The sequence below is a fragment of the Neodiprion virginianus genome, chromosome 4 (assembly GCF_021901495.1).
Source record: "Neodiprion virginianus isolate iyNeoVirg1 chromosome 4, iyNeoVirg1.1, whole genome shotgun sequence".
Classification (NCBI taxonomy): Eukaryota; Metazoa; Arthropoda; class Insecta; order Hymenoptera; family Diprionidae; genus Neodiprion; species Neodiprion virginianus.
In genome coordinates, this window is record NC_060880.1 from 33852142 (window position 1) to 33870433 (window position 18292).

General features: G+C 35.7%; 1 protein-coding gene across 5 annotated transcripts; it reads right to left on the reverse strand.

Moving 5' to 3' along the window:
* Positions 1–429: 429 nt before the first annotated feature.
* LOC124302956 (serine/threonine-protein kinase SIK3-like) lies at positions 430–17846 on the reverse strand. Of its 5 annotated transcripts, none has more exons than XM_046759562.1 (13): positions 17658–17846; positions 9641–9937; positions 9355–9525; positions 8141–8264; positions 7237–7357; positions 6803–7043; positions 6204–6525; positions 5890–6026; positions 5594–5747; positions 4731–4868; positions 4059–4280; positions 3741–3937; positions 430–3651 (listed from the first exon to the last, which is right to left on the reverse strand). In XM_046759562.1, exons 1-13 carry the CDS (start codon positions 17808–17810, stop codon positions 3142–3144), a joined length of 2787 nt encoding a protein of 928 aa, XP_046615518.1. In that variant the 5' UTR covers positions 17811–17846; the 3' UTR covers positions 430–3141. The 5 variants fall into 5 exon arrangements, with proteins under 5 accessions (XP_046615518.1, XP_046615519.1, XP_046615517.1 ...); XM_046759563.1 differs by having other exon boundaries at positions 4059–4217; positions 5594–5753; XM_046759561.1 differs by having other exon boundaries at positions 5594–5753.
* Between the last annotated feature and the right edge of the window lie 446 nt (positions 17847–18292).

Below are 18292 nucleotides of genomic sequence, written 5' to 3' on the forward strand. Positions count from 1 at the left end.
GTTATCTGCTGGGAAAGAAACGCTGAAGTTCGGCCTTCGATTTTGACAGCTGCGGGTAAGAACAGCACAAACACGGCCCTTTCCTCCGGCCTCACTTCTACCCGCAACAGCAATCATCACGTTTGTGCAAACGGAACGCATATATACGATAATAAACATACATATGTCTGGCACTTATCTTCGCATAAACGATAAAATTCCACTAGGAAGACAGAGAAAGAAGATATCATAACTGGGTGTGCGATTTAATTCTACTTAATCATTACTCTGTGCATGCGATGTATGAAAGCATGTGAATTATTACACGTATACCTCTCGGTACGTCGTGGCACTCACTGAAAAAATCATATTGGTTTAAACTTTGAACTCATTGTCGGTATCATATTAATGGATGAATGTAGGTTTGGAAGGTTTTGAAAAGAAAAAAAGTAAGAAAAACTAAATTTACTACAAAATATACATGGAGTCACAATTATAATTATGCTTCGTTTAAATTCATTTTATTTCTTGATATTCAATCAATATGTATTAATTATGAGCACTAGTTATTATTTAGTTTATTTAAAAATCACAGTCTTAGTTGAAGAATTGACAGCAGAAAATACTATCTTTACTCTATTCATATAGTAATAATAATAGTCATTATTATTATTTGTAATATACATGATTCATCTTGGTACTAGATATATATTTTTCTAAAATGTGTGTATATATATATATTATATCACATATGATATACATATATCTATATATCTATATGTATATGTATATATACACACCTATATGCATGTATACTTTCTTGTACATATATTTATATGTGTTGCACTTCTACAATCTGTGTTATGTACAGTATTCAACTTCGTCCTAATCTTATCACGTTAGAATGTGCAACTGTGCGTACGTTCACTTAACCCTGCCTTTTAAAGATATTCAATTTTTTTTCCATTTTCTGGTCTATTTTTTCTTACGGCCAATTAAAACTTCTTGACATTCATTCAACTGTCTAATTGTAAGCATAGGAAACCATGACATATTTTCTTGCATCCTTTGGGGTATACACATTTGATAATTCTGCAACTAAATGAGACTAAAAAAGATAATCTTAATTATCAGCGACCCTACTTTTTACCGCAAATGAATGCGATTAGAGTTTTTATATCCTTTTCAATTCTCTTCTCCTTTATCTTTTACTCTTTTACGACAGACGATTATGACATCTGTACATGGAGTTTTTTTTTCTTTCATATAGAACCACTCTTTTGTTTACTACATAAATGAATCCTATTTATGCAACTTCAGAGTTTCGTGACAACAACTAACGCTTCTCGATGTAACATTTTTTTCATCAACTGTTTGATTGATAAAACGGTTTCATAAAAACTGAACACTTGATATCACCTGAATATCAGAAGATTTGGTCATATTCAATTTTTACCATTTTTATCGTAAAATTATTTCAAAATTGGACATTTTACAAACTAAACCAAACGTTAATGTTGCAAGTCTCATTCGATGTTCGTTCGCGTACATTGGTGGAAGCAGTTTAGTATAATTTGTCGGCAAAATTGATTGGACCATGTATTTCTTACCTACGGCGGATGTTGCAAACAGTTTTTGAGTGGTGTCAAATATTTATAACTACATTAGCTATTCACAGTAACATGACGATATGATTTTTTATATATATACATACACTGGGTGCCCCAGGGCTATCGCGCCATAAACTACCAATGTAATCCTCATGAAAATCTGTGACTGAAACGTTTTCTATTTTTTTCAAAGTAAATTTATTGTTTGCGAAATAGAACCGTTTGAAATTGGTTAATCCGGTAGAGCATTCAATGGCTCAGAACAGGGCTTGCGAATGGTAATTTGATCATCATGTGCTCAGCAGCTGTCCTGAATCATCAGATATCACCAGACTGGGCAATTTGAAATGACAAATTTCCTAACAAAAATAAAAAACCTTTCAGTCGCAGATTGTCATGAGGAACACATTGATAGCCCAAGGGGTGATAGTCTTGGGTCACCTTGTATACATATTTTCAAGAAGTCGATTATAAATAAAAGTAAAATGAAATACTGCGGTACAAACTGTAGTAATACGGGTAATGTAACACTAAACTTCATTTATCTCAATTGTTTTATTATATTCGAATTTCTGAAAGTAGAAAGCTAGTTAGACGACAATTTTTGCCCACAAGACATCTTCGTAATAGAATTTTAAATCTCAAATACAAATAATTTATAAAAAATTGAATTTTACTTTACGACCGATCCACGTCAGGCAGAACACAAAATATTCATTGCAAAAAACAAGATATTTTGTTTCCGGAAGACGGTTTGTTGCACTACTCAGCTTGGGAATGAAAGTTTACAGATACTATATTATTCAACCACTGCTGCATAAATATGAATGATATCAAAGCGTTAACCCAAAATGTAATTAAAAAAAAAAAAAACCAGACATACTGATGTATATCCACGATGTGAAAACATATTTTGTTTGTGGAAAAAAAATACTTTGAAGTCCAATCCAGGTAGTGCATCTGATTTGCTATGCAATGTCAGAAATAGGCCTAAATAATATTTTTTAGAGTTTTGCACAAATATGAATAAAATTCTATATTTAACATTCCTGTATGAATTACAAGAGATCACGTTAAAATTTTTGCGAATATGGGAATTATGAAAAAAATGAAACTGACCTACATACAACTCAACTGCATACAGCAAGATAACGACAATCGCTATTCCCTCGACATAATTGACTACTCAATCCGACCCTTATTATATAGACTTTTTTTACATCTTTCATTTTCATTTATTTTTTAATTCGTTTTGTAAATCATGACTAGCCAGTTTTCTCCATTCCTGTATTATTACAGTGCAGTATTCATGTACAATTGTATTAAAAAATGTATTAACCTATTAAATCTACTAAATGTATCATGTACGAATATAACAATAATATGAAACAGTATAATCTAAAACGTACCATATGTATGCGTATGGTAGCATGCGTGTGCAATACTGTGACGTGCGGTGTATGTGGCACCAGGAATGTAATGTAACTTAATGTAATGTAACTTAGTAAAAATTTAAAAAAAAATGAAAGATTTGGTTACACGCAAGACATCGTCAAACAGTGATGCAGGATATCAACTGTTGACAAAGTTGACTGTACTGGAGTTGGTCCCCACTAATTCGTCGCATTTTTATCCCTTTGACCTCTTTCTCTTCAGATTCACATACCCTAAGTTCAATTTGTACGCCACCCGGATACTCTAAGCTAAGCCCTCCGCCTTCAACTTCTTCTCTCGAGAATATAAAACCCTTAGGAGGCGCACATGCATCGATAATTTGCTTAACTCGACCTAAAATTGCATCTGAATTCAACCTACTCGATTCATTAGACAATGTCACCTCAACTTCCGTTGGTATAGCGACATTCAAGGGTCTACCAATACCTCTCGTTATACTCGGCCTCGACGGATCGCATGGTTCCGATATAATGAAGCTTGGAAGTGGTTTGTAATGAGGCAGAGCATCCTCTAGCGAATCCGGAGATGGAGAAGGAGAGGGGGAACCATCGACCAAAGTTACCTGATCGCCAAGAACGTCTGTTACTGATATTTGAGGCGGTGGTATCTGTAAGAAAAAATAAACGAGTCACAAACGAATTCCAATACGTTATTTTAACCTTCAGTATTATCTGTATAACAAACAACATTGCTTACTCTTGTTACGTCAATAGGATGCTCTTCCTGTATCATATCTAACGCTGGGCTATTACTAGGAGAATAACTGACTGGTGTTGTCGCTGGAGATCTATGGAGTCTAAGTGGGCTTAAGTCCAGTGGCGCAGCTGGAGGCTGCGCCGGTGTACCATGCACTATACTGCCAGCTACAGGGGCGGTACTCAGACCACTCAGACCTTTGATAAATAACATGAAATAAAATTTATAGGTACTTGATATTATGCTAAGAATAGAACGCTGTTATCTCCCAGAGATTTACAGCCAATTCTGAATTGTTATGTAACACATGATGTTAACCTTGAGTTATGGCAGCCACTCCTCTCTCGTGAACGGGACTTCCAGGGATACTAGCAGGACTATGTGAAGGTGACGCCAGTCTCTGCAGCTGTTGATACTCGTGCTGAAGTGCCTGAATGCCTGGGCCTGGAGGTCCCGATCCTTCTGATGCACGGCGTACTGGAGAATAACGCTCCGAAGTTACGTGCGTGCTTGGCTCTTTATACGAATCCCTACTACCCGCTACAAATACGTAAAATGAAGTTAAGAAAACCTTTTGATAAATACATAAGTATTCCAAGGACTGTAAGACCGAAAAAAATTATATACAATAAGAAGACCCTGAAGGGACTCGAAAATTAATTAAGTGGACATAATAGACATGAAACTATTTTTTCTGCAATCCCGCAACTAACTTTGACCGATTGGAGGAAAAAATAAGAATTTTTATCTTATTCAAGTTTCGAACTAATTGAAAAATCAACAAAAAAGAAAAACGTACAAAACTATCAACAATAGATATCCAATTCATGAACTCTATATGATAGAAGATGATACGTGTATACAGAAACTCTGATTACCGCAGTATGAAAATGTCAGTGACAATCCATATGATAATTCGAAGGATTTGCTATCAAAATTCGAACGAGTTACACGTTATACCAATGAAGCAGAATTTGTGACAAAAATTACCAGCATTAGGGAAGAACAAGGAGGTTTTCCTGTGTTGAGGGTGCGTAGGTGTTCTAAGGTGAGACGGCAGCAGACTTGGCGGGAGATACGCTCTATTCATCCTAGCTTCCACCTCCATGACCAGTTCCGGAGTTATAACTACATGCATGTTACCAACCAACGAGAAGGCATGGCAGTGCAGGGAGCACAATAAAACCATGCAAAATCAAACAAACAGAAAAACAAATGAAACACTAAGAACGGGATTTGATAATTTTTCGGGAAGATTTCAAAAACAAAAACTCAGAAAGCACACATAAAGGTACTACATTGAGCTGTGACTAAACAAAACGGTACATAGCTTGCCGAATTAGAAATTAACGGGATCAAACGAACATAATGGATTAAGATTAAGTAACAATATTTGCCAGATTATTTGATAGAAGGTATCTCTGTAGGATTAGCTTGTCTCGAACGAATTTTTTGATCAAGCTACGGTATTGAAGAAAAATATCCACGTGCCAAAAAGATTCTGCAAAAATCTCAACTTCTAGCGTGTGCATTTTCTCATACGAAAATGTAAGAAAAAAATGCTTTACAAATTACAGTAGATATACGTACATAAATAAAGTGTCAAGTATTGCCAAAATTTAACGCAATTCGATAACCAAATTATTGGTGAAACATATAAATAAACAACTGAATGATTGTAGCTGGTGAGTAGATGAATAGATTTAAAAAGTACGAAACGAGGGAATAAAAATAAATTTAAAAAAAAAAAAACGGCTAATGCTACTTGAATGTGCAACTATTAAATTGTTCCTTGCAAACAACTAATATTAAAATTTCGTGTGAAGCGGTGATGTATTTTCCTCCATGTATACCTGGTCGTTGCATAACTGCAGTTACACCGCTGCGCCTTCGTCTATCAGTTCCTCCACCTCCACCTCCACCACCACCGCCTACACCTTCGCCACTGCCACCACCAACCCCTACACTTAGTGGCTGTGAGCAAGGTACCATCGTCGGACTGCCAGCCTGCAACTGTCGAATTGTTGAGAATTTTACCATAGCTCAGGTTTGTATAATGTAAAGAATGATGATCTACTTTGCGTGGTTACTTCTCTTCAGAAATCTCGTTGAATTTCCAAACAGCAGTGAAAACAAAAAATAAACTCACAGGCTGCAAACGCTCTCTGCTACCAGGTTGACTCCATCCAACATCGTCACTGTTTCCAGTGGTTGTGCAGTGTTGTTGTTGATAGAACATGTGGAGATTAGCTCCCCCGTCGGAGGCTCTCCTTCCAAAACCACCTGCTAGAATGGAAATCAAAGAAAAAAATAAAGCTATTGAAAAGTAAAGAAAATCGATACCTGTTCCACCTTCATTTCTATGTTAGCAAAACCGTGATTTCTATGGTTACTGCTTAATTAATATATTCTTGCATGGTGAATCACAGGGGAATTGCTGAAAAAATAAGCTATTCAACTTACTTGCTCCCATAACGGTCGGTGGTTTGAGAAGATGCTGGTCTTTGGTTTGGAAGTTTTGAGGAGGTTGATGCTGAACAAGAGGGAGGTTTAGTGGAAGATTAGTGTGAGGCAGCAAATGGGGGTCAACATTAGACTGCAAGGTTGGCAATAGGGGAAGGGGTGGGTATCCCTGTATATAGGTACAAGTGTATGGATAGGGTGTTGGTGGCTGATGCGAAGCATCCCCAGGACCGACTGTGTGTCTCCTGGTTGCATGATAAGGGGTCCCAGAAGGCAAATGAAGGCCACTACGTTCCTCTGTTTCCGCTTCGGCTTCGCCAAACTGTGATAAAGGAAGAAATCAAATCACCACTATATAAAACTGTTCCAAATATGCCAAGAGGGAGAAGGAGATATTAATAACAATTGAATAAATCATTCGCACATATATTTATATTTGAATTAGACATCTACTTGATTAAATATTAATGTTATATGAAAATCGCTAGGAATTACGTGGTCCGTGAATTTAGAAACAGTATTTCAAATAATAAGGTTTTAATATTCGATTTAAACTGATATGAATATTGAGAAAAATGCTGCTCTCTATTAGAATTTACCTTTTCCAGTTGATGAGCACCGTCAGGCATGTAGTCCCCGGGTATACTTTGTATGCTGGGAATGCTGGGCATACTTGGCTCAAGCTGATCAGCCAGCAAGTTATATATAGCCGAAACATGGTCAAAAGCATTACCTTGCACGGCTTGTAATACCGTGTCCGGACTGAGACCAGGTAGCCTGAGCATATGTTCCAAAACTAATTGATTAAGTTGTGGCGGAGGTGGTGGCTCGGCACTGTACCTAAAAGATGATAAGTTTCGTATATCATATTCAGAGAGACAACACTGTTCGCTCAGATTTCACTGATATATATTTCTATCTTAATGGTATCTCAAGGATGATGATAGAAAATTTCATGAAACTTCTTCCATTTTTAAGATAGTCAGAATTATGCGACTTATCTATGAAATGTTTAAATATCATATATACACACCCTCCTGGCTCAGGCTCTGTCAGGCCATCTCCAACCATCCAGCGATGGGTCAAGATTTGTGTCATACTTAGTCGTCGTTCTGCTTCCACAACAAGCATGTGTCTAATTAGTCGTTCGCACTCTGAAAATTAACACCCAATTGTGCATTAAAATTTGTCTCTGATACTCGATAATAGATTCACTTTGAATACAATTAAACCTTATCTCTTATAGTTAGAGTGTAAAAAAATTCTCAATTCCATCCAATTCTCAACGAAATCCATTGATATATGACTGTTATAATTGGTATCGTTCTCGCTTAAAATTATGTCCACTGTCAAATTAATCAATTCTTTCGAATTTGTAATCTGTATATGTACAGAAGCTATGAATTACGAATCTCAAGAATGATTTTCATATATTATAATTAATGCAACAATGGTTAGAGTAATTTTCCATAAATGTTCGTAATCATTTCAAATATACTTTCTGATCAAGGAATGAGATTTAACTTGCTCATCATATTAATCAGAATTCTACCCAACAATTACTACTAAGTCCAGCATTATTAAATGTATTTTTCCAAACGGTTTGAAATGAAAAGATGCCTTGGTAAAGAAACAAAGAATTGAATAAATTAAACTGTACGATATGAAGGGGAAAAAATCACGGTATATGTGGTGCGATAAAGTTATTGGTTTTGCAGAATTAAAAGAAAAAAAAAGATAAAAGCCTTCGAACCTGATTTTAATACGTAATTTAATTGAATATTACGATCTTCTCAATGCTTCTTATTGATGCAACACTTTATAGAAGAGTCCAAATAGTCATGGTTAAGCCATGAAAATTATTACTGTCGATAGAGGAAAGTAGCGTCTGGATTCCATTTAGAGGAAGCACTGTTAATTTCTGAATTTCTACTCACCTGCAGACATGAAATAAGGTATCCTAAATTTCCCCGAGATCACCACAGAGCGTAGCGACTGCATTGTAGGCCCATCAAATGGCAGGGCACCACAAACTAACACGTACAATACTACACCAAGGCTCTGTAATAATGTTGTAAATAACCATTTAAATATCTGTAAGTATGATACATTATTTCGAAGATCATAATGTCATGAAAAAGCGTTAGATAGAACAACAAGACTTTCATCAACAGTGTGTGAGATCTCGAAACCATTTAAACGTTAACCAAATTGCATATAGTGAAAAGAATAAAAGGTTCTCAATACCAAACTAAAGATGATTAAATGTCAATTTATCTCCCACTGAATAATGCCACTCGAGAATGTTATATTTCTTAGCTCTTTTGTTGCAGGTTTAGATTAGAATATTACAAAAAACTTGATTGTTAATCATGTTATAGAGCGAGTATAGCAAGTAGTATACAGAAAAAACGAAAAAATAGAATCAATATAACATTATATTCAAGTATGTATATAGATATACGTATGTCGGAGAAAGACCGGATAACACTCTCGAACTATGTCTTTGGCATTTGGACCGCATTTTCAACCACCGTTTATTAAGAAGGCAGAACTTAAAACTTCAATTGACCGAACTTTTGAAAGAGATTCAATATTTAAATATTTGATCGACACGTCAATTCAATTTCGGGCTTGCTTTTTAATATGATCAGCTTTTTGAAAACAGCTGACTTTCGGAACAATAGAAGACAACGACGGATGTCAACTCCATTATTTCATTATCCTTGACACGGATTGAAAAATTTTATCATAATTTTATAATATATTTCTTTTTATATATAAGTTAAATAGCATCATTTTTATTAGCCTTATATATAAGGGAACAATAATTATAATATGGTCCTTTAATTTATACCAAAGTCATACAAAACTAAGTAACTGCTTATAAAAACTGCGTGTATTTTACATTTAAAACTTTCGGAGCATAGAGCCACATGTTCCATTTGACGTAGAGGGTTAAAAATTTATACAGATTTTTTTCTAATTGTTTGGAACAGATCTGGGGGACATCACAATGAAAATTTGTCCTACCCCGAAATAAGGACTACCCTAATATATGTGCATGTGTGTATTCAAATCAACTTGTAATTAGTAATTAATGTAAAGAAAATCAAAAGTGAAGTTTGTTTTGCAATCCACTGACACATACCCATACATCTGCTCTAGGCCCGTCGTAAGGCGCTCCTTTGAATATTTCAGGTGCAGCGTACGGAGGAGAACCACACCACGTGCCAAGGGGTACACCAGGCGTATATTCATTGCTGAACCCAAAGTCGGCCAACTTTATGTTATTGTCTGCGTCAAGTAGCAAATTCTCAGCCTGAAATTAATGTTGCGTTTAATTTACATAATCTCTGATCGGTAAAGAAGAACCAATTTTACACTTTTGAACTAATAGAATCACTAGAAATAAATTGTGCAAAATTGAAAGTTACCTTAAGATCTCGATGAACGACTTTCTGTTGATGAAGGTAACACACAGCATGAACAATCTGACGAAAAACACGTCTCGCCTCTGGTTCGGACATTTTTCCATTCCTAACTACATAGTCAAATATTTCCCCTCCAGCAGCATATTCTGTTACCAGGTATATCATTCTTTCTGTTTCCATAACTTGATACAGTCGTATGATGTGTCGATGCCGAAGCCTCTTCATTATGTGCACCTCGCGAAAGATTTTTGCTAGATTTTCTTCGTTCAATTTCGTTTTGTCTATTATTTTGATGGCCACCTGAAATAGGAATCAAACGAAAAAAAATCATTTCACCTCTGATTAAATCATTTTCCGAGTATGAATTCTAAAAATTAAAATTTTTCAAGATTACACTTCATATTAGTGTAATCAAATGAGTTGAAAAGAAGACGTTATAATAATTCTCATGACAATTCCTTTGAAATGATAATCTGTTGACTTATGTTTATTCAGCGTGTATAAAATGGTGTGTATTGATCCACAAGGCTGGCACACGCATCAAGATTCAATAGGACATACAGTCAGCGAAATCATGTGACAGACATGCTAAATGATAGCAAGTGGTAACTGGCAGAAGGACTCCGATCTACACGCGCTCATCACTTATACCTTATAAACGAAGGATTCTCCCCCTTTTGTGTCACCGCATGAAATAAGTGCTGCTCACTAGCCCTTTTCATGACGCTGTACAATGACAATAACGTTTCTTATACTTGCCCGTTAGACAAGTCCTGACACAATAATTGTCTTGGCAAACTTGATCTATTTAATTTCTATGATGTGTGTACACTGCTTCGTCGTCAAATATTTTTTAATATGTTGACAACTAGTTTTTTTTTCTTTTCTTTTTTCTCGTACAAAACAGTGACGATAAGTAAGAGCAAGATGCTGTATTCTCAATTTCCCAATCTTTCATCTTATCAAATCTCAGCTTATCACTACATTCGGCGATAAATAAGATTCCCATCTGGGAGAAAAAAAAAAGAGTTAAGGTCGTCTTGATTTCTGCAAATAGAAATCAAAGCTCGTGTTTCAACAACCAGAAAAGAAGGGTATTCATGTGTAGGCTCATTAATTTAATTATACATGTCGACAATTGAATTACAAGACAAACAATGAGCATTCATAGCGAATTCCCAAACGATAGGTTATTCAAGGTGTCTACTAAAATGTGAAATGCGAAATTACACGAGAATTTTAATTCCTTTTCATGTGCATTGAAAAAGGAATATTTTCTTACTACCGTCTAGACAGTCGTAATTTTGATCATTTTACGTTTTGCTGGAGAGTTTAAAAATTGCAGGAAGAATTATTGGCTTCGTTTTTATTTCAAAATTTTAAAAGAAAGAAAGAAAGAAATGCACTTGCGGTAAGAATTCGCTGAGAATATCAGGTTTTTCCATAAGATACATACAAAATTCCCGGCGAATGTCAGATTTACCGGGGTTATTCCAAAAATTACTGGCACCTTATTGCGGTAAAATTTCCATAATATCAATTCTAGCTTATGTATAAATGTATGTACAATACATGCATATCCAACTATCTATTGTATACATATACATTCCTATATCTCATCTACTAGCAACAAATTCGCAACACGTGCGCGCGCGCGTAACAAATCGGTTCAATGATCTAACAGCCTTCATTTATACTGTATGCATATGCCGTAAACGAAAAAGAAATGTATTGTCTATAGTAGTTAATGCCACTAAACTCCTTGTTTATCCCAAAATAATCAAAAATTTTCAAACGATTGAATATTATTTTTAATCACGTATTGCAATTGTGATGAATTTTGTTCTCTTCGATTATTCCATGCATAGAATATCAGTTTATTTTTTTATTATTCGTTCGAAAAAAATTTTTCTCAATCAACTCAAGTACGTACCATTAAATTTTAAACAGACTCAGTAAACGGAAGAAAAGAAAAGAAAATTTTTAAGAGCATCGTGATACGAATGAAAAATCATTTCTGACGTCACTTATGACATAACACCGCGAGTGAAACAAGATGATCAGAAATGATAAGGATAAACGGTATTAGACTCATTCGATAGTAGTATACATACCTAAATACTGATTTGAAGAATTGAACCAGACTGTTGAAAATGAACGATACACTTAGCTGTAACTTATAACTCTTTTGAATGATAGTGGTAAGCATTCTTATATTAACACCCGATTTACATCCATATTTTGTACACTTAGAAAACTTTTCAACATATTTCTTTGCGGTTCTTTTCTATTCCCGATAAGACACTAATAGGTTCTCAATACTCGAGAGTAGTTATTGCGATATAATGTAAGCTATTATTGACAGAAGCAAATTGATTGAAAAAAATCGTGAAAATTGGAGGAATAATTCACTTCCGAGAAAGTTATCCCTCTAGAGATACATGTACATGTTTTACGTAAACCGTAAGTTTTTAGGGTCGCTGATTACAACGAATCTGATGTCAGATTTAAAAAATTCAAGATGGCGGATCCAGTATGGCGGATCAAAATTTTAAATTCGATCAAATCCGGAAAAAAACTATGCAGGGGTTTTCGGAGTTGCTGATTACGAATCTGAAATCAGGTTTTGAAAATTCAGTACGGCAAATCCAATCAGCGAGTCCGTAAAAGCCTGCATAGGGTTTTTTGACCGTATTCGATCAAATTTGAAATTTTCTTCCGTCATATTGGATCCGCCATTTTCAATTTTTGAAATTTGATCTCAGATTCGTAATCAGCGAGCCTAAAAACCGCAGTATACTAATATTGTTATAAAAGTTGACTCAGAAGAATAATGTGTGACACAAGGGGATAAATGTACGTAAATGCTGCACGGACAATACTGACAATGAATTAAATGAAACAATAGTTCGTGCATAAGTATATGCTATACGTAACATTGAATTGAATAACATTATGCCGTCGAATATTTCCCAACGTGTCTGTCCATCGATTTTACTCCAATCGTACAAACCGAGTTACTCGCACCGCGCTCATTCATGAATTATAGCATTCGATATATATACGAATATCTCATATATAATCAAGATAGGGCGAATTATAAAGTATATGAATTAGAAAGGACTGAAATCATCAAGAATTTAATCTAGAAATCATAAAAATCTCGTTGGGAGGAAAAATTTATTATTTTTTCCTCATCTTCGTCCTTATACATCTGTCAAAATTCTACGGGTTTCTCGCTAAGCGTCGATTGACAAAGAAGCGCATTGATATTTACATCGATACAACCATGTATAACTAATACGTATATAACGAATACGTATGTAACGTTAAATCATCAATTAAGTTAATCAATTAATTATCATTAATATACTGACAGATGCATATATCCGGTGTGTTCCACTTATGATTTCAACCTTGTGTCTAAAATTCACGTTCGAGAAACGTTTCATCCAATCATTTCGCAAAGTGAGCGGAGATGAAAAGTGTTAAAAATTGAAATATCACGTACACATCTGATCGATTATAATAAAATCACCGCCAACCTATCCATCAATGAATAAATCTACGTTTAAATTTTTGGACATAAATTATATTATGTACCCTATAGAGTATACATACTTCTTGGTAAGATCGAATAAAAAATTAGTATCGTCTTAACTTGCGGATAAATCGAATAAAATCGTATACGTTATAAAAGCTGTGCAAGGATAATTGTAACGAATAAAATATCTCCGATAATCTTTTCCACTTAATCGTGAAAAATAAAAAGGAGGCAAGGGGACCGTGATTATTGGTAATTTGTTTCCTCTGTCACACACGCAGCTCTAATTTGTAATAGAACATATGTGTGAAATTCGTACATACATATTTAGCGTGTCTCTCTATCTCTCTCTCTCTCTCTGTTGGCCAACAGAACGGAGTAGATTCCCGTGACGTCACACCGACGTCACGTGCTACTCCGTGTTAATATATACGCGTAACACATGCCTATTTCGCACATATAACGTGTGTAGACGTTCCCCAGCCGCAACTGCCGCACTTGTTCGTTATAACGAGTATAATCTATATTGTACGTATCTATACATCGTGCGAGAATAAAGAGAAAGAAAAAAAACGTGCGATGTTGTACATACATCGACGATACATATTTGCAAATTGCACTTACGAGCGCGTGACAGTATAATAAAACCGAAATTCTGTCAATTATCGTATTATATACACGCTTTGGATAATTATAATCGTTTAATAATGGGCTTCATACTCGATGTTAATCGCAAATATGTATGTATATATGGTGAACCGGTATTTGAAAAACCAAAACGATGTAGAATTTTCAACGATTCGAAATTAGTATAACAATTCGAATATCTATAGACGGAATCTTCTTGGCTTTGCAACAAAATACTGCATCATGTGTTATAACGTTGCATGAATAATCACGCAGTTGTTAATTCGCAATGAGAGTGAATAACTGAAAAGAAATTGAAAGTGTAACGGGACAACGTGTGAATCTATTCTTGTCACATGTGTTGCGGTTTACATATTATGTACAAAGCGCGCCGCCTCTGCACAACGTGTGTCTCTTTAATTATGTATAAGAACGAGAAGTGATAAACGATGATCGCGTTAATTTTATTGAGTATAATATTAAATATAATATACAGTATTTTAAATCCTCTTGTTGAAAATAAAAAATCTCATCAGTACATAAATCTGCTGCACGGTGCATAAGTGTGCGTAAACTTATTTTCCGTGGCGATAGGTTTGGTTTTTCTTTTTTTTCAAATTCTTTCCTTAGGTTTACTATTATTCGCGCCAAGTTGAAATTTAATCAAAAACGTGTCTTATATATGTATACACCGGCATTAATATTAATTGTGTAACAAGATGGCAAACTCAATCTTTTCGGGCCGAGCGTAAGTGTTCAATATGAGTCGTAGGTGAGCCGAAGCGAATATTGCTAATATTACGCGAGGAGGCGAAAAGACCTTCTTGTTGCACACGATTCTTTATGGTTATAACAAAAGTACGTTACGCGTTTTTTCACGAAGCACGAAATTGAGGTTAGGGTCGCGTAATGTTACATTTGTTGCGACAGCGCATGCGCGCAGTACAGAAAATGCCATTTTTAACTCCTAGGAGTGAAAACGGATACGTTTTTTACGGAAAAGACGCATGAAAATAAGCGTAAAACATTCTCGCGTTATATAAAATATTATGTACAAGCGAGGCAATATATTATATTACGGTACAGAAAACATACGATGAGGAGGAGGAGGAGCTGTTGTACTGTATAAAACTGATGCGTATACATACGCGTATATAGTAATGTAGATGTGTGTTTTTGCGCGGCGAGATAAGTTATCGTATACTATATAATATCAAGTGGCTAGAAAATTTTGTACAGTACCAAGGCTTCACCCAAAGCTGTTGATTCGTGCTAATTGTCACTAATTATCTTCCAAGTCCGATGGCTTTAGCGGCATAACGGACAATCCGCCGGCAGAGACAATCCCCTCGCGATTCAGACTTGCAGTGTATTACACACGCGTCTTTATTATTCTCTAATTACATTTTATTCCTTCTGCTTTTCTTCTTCTCGCTAACATACGATAATAATTGAAGAGGAGAATTGAAAAAACGCTGTAAGTGCCTGCAACTCGAAAGGAAAAAGAAAAGAAAGAAAGAAAAGGAAGAAAAACTGTTTTTTCTTTACTACATAGTTATATATCGCTTGGAATTATTGTTGAAAAAAAAAAAAAACAAGCATGGAACTTTCAGATTTGTTTAATTCCGGTATTAACCTCTTTAATTATCGGTACTAGACGAGCGATGCGGTAATCGTTACCTTCTTTTTATTTAAGACGAATAATTCGGCTGCTCACTATATAATTCAATATTTCACTACATTTACAAGTAATTTAAATTATACGATAATAATTATATTATATCTCGTGTTCGGTTGATATAAGTGTAAATATAGTACATACACATGTCATTTTATCCGTATTCATCATTTGCGTACGAAGAAAATGATAAAAATTATATTTTCGAGTAGTAATTTGAATGCCTTCCTTCCTCCCCTGTACAATAACTCGAATCTGCGAGTGCGATCCGATGATCGCAGCGATTTCATTGATTTATTATTCTTTTATTATCTGCATAGCATTTAAACTATATGAGAAGTACGATGCTGACAAAACACAATTCAAGGTTCGCTAACTATACCTTTTATGTAATATTATGAAATTGATAAACGTATATAATAGAATGGAAAACGACGCTGTGTGTGTATGTATGTATGCATGTACATTACATGGCATTACATTAAGTTATACATTCACTAAGGACTGCTAAAGGCACAGCCAGCCAAAGGCGGCATTACGTTCTGAAGCTCGTACCGAGGGCACAGAGATAACCACAAAAAATTATCTCAGATAATTTACTACACTACGCAACGTGCAGTTTTCAAAACTCCGTAATGATGATTATTTTTACGTGCCCTTTTACATTGGTCTTACGGGATGAAGAAAGGATTTAAGAAAAAGCATTTGGCGCGCTGCTGTCTGTACAACTGCGCTTGTATTAGACTCGTAGATTAGGTCGTTCGATCTACACAAAAAGTAAGCACTCAGTATCAGCGAAGTTTCCCCAGTTTTCATCTAAAGGAAAACAAGAAACAATTACAGGAAAACCACACCGAGTGACCAATTTTTTCTATAACGGAAAATTCAATCTGTGTACGTGTAAAGCGTAAGTTATGCGAACAAACGAGAAATAAAGAGCACATGCGTGAAGTAATTGGAGTGTTTTTTGAGAGTATCAACCAACGCAAATACGATATGCAAACGAAAAAAAGAAAAAAAGACTAAAGCCTTATTATACTAAAGGAATAACTTTTTGCGTTAGCGAGATTGCCTCGCGATAAAAAGAATTTGTTTACATTCGCAGAGTAAGAAGTAAGAGGGTATAAAAAGTTGAACAAGTGTTTCAAAAAAATTAATTTCGCGAGTATGATCAATATTAAATCTGCACCAGCCGCGTATTGTAAATAAATAATTTCACCCGTTATTTTTTCGTTCAAACGAACGGGTTTTCCAACACGCGACCACAGCATGCCATCATCTTACAACTGAGTTTGCAATTATCTAACTTGTCAAGTTTATCGGTCGGAATTGGAAGGACTAAGTGAAGGAGGAGGAGTGGGAGCGGGGATTCCTTTTTGTCTTTTGCCTCGGAATTTTTGAAACTTTCCAACGATGTACTTATTTAGCGGTTACAAAATGGCGACTGTTGAAAATGAAAATAAAAGCTAGTGACCAAAGTTCTGTGCATATAGGTATTATGATGTATGCATGCATGTTTGTATGCATGTATGTATCTACGTACGTATGTACGTAGATGCGTGTGCAGTTCGCTTTTTCGGCGAGTCAAGATCGGCGTTTCTCTCTTAACAAATGTAACATATTCACATAATCATTATTTGTTGAATTGATTGGCAATAAAACGAGCTACTTTGATGTGATTACGCAGGGATACCGTAGATACAATACACCGCATTCGAGTTCTTTACTCGCACAGAGGCATGTGACGTAAACGAAAGTAGCGTCAATAAATAAATATTCGCTCAAATCTCGCGAGTGGCGAAATTTGACGATAAAAAAATACAAATTCAAGACAGAAAAAAACCCCGCGATATTAGCACCTCAGATCGCTGTTTGTTGTTGTACAGATTAAGATTCAAATTTCTTCTTTAAATGGTAAAACGATCGGTTAATTTGTTTAAAATCAATGTAGCTCGTCGATTGTTGGCGAGAGGCGTAGGAGATAAGTGACTATCGTTGTGTTTTTTCCGATAGCTGCTGATTATTGACGTACACATCATACGGGACGATGCGGAGCAGTTAATTTTGACAAATAATTCGTTTAATTCTGATTTTTCACGTAAATTTGATGACAAAATGATGGATTCCAGACTGCCAGTGGGATAGGTTTAGTAAGTAAAGGGAATTCGTACCTTAGATTTTGTGACAACGTGGGTGGCCATTTTGACAACGGCAAAGTTTCCTTTGCCGATGGTTTTCTCCAATTCGTAGTAACCGACGCGGATTAGTTTATTAACCGAACATTGCTGTGAAATCTCATTGTGCGACGATGTCGCGGATGCCATTTTTTGATCACTTGACTCGCTCGACCCGTCGCCAATCAGCTACTGGGCTAGTACGACTTGAAGCCCACTAGGAGCGCGGTTATCTTAACTCCGCTCGCGCCATCGCGTGGCTATTTTGCAACTTGAGACCGTCACGTGGTCATCGTTTTGAAATAATCGGACCTCCTTGAATCGGAGTATCGGACCTTCATTGATGATCCAGCGACGTCGGATCTTTGCTGAAACGTCGATGAAGGGATACCAACGGGTCAATTTGATTGCGATAAGCGTGTGAGAGAACGAGTTTGCGGAATCCAGGTACTTTGTTCTCAATCAAACAAACCTAAACTAAATTGGAGGGGAACGAAAATGTACCCAGGGCTGGCCGTCTTTGCCTACTTGTCAGTCAGTGGTCGACACCAACGAATCGCGAGTACGTTTGATTACCCATTGGTCAGTAGAACGATCAGAGGGCGTATTTTTCAATTTGCTAATCAAAGTTT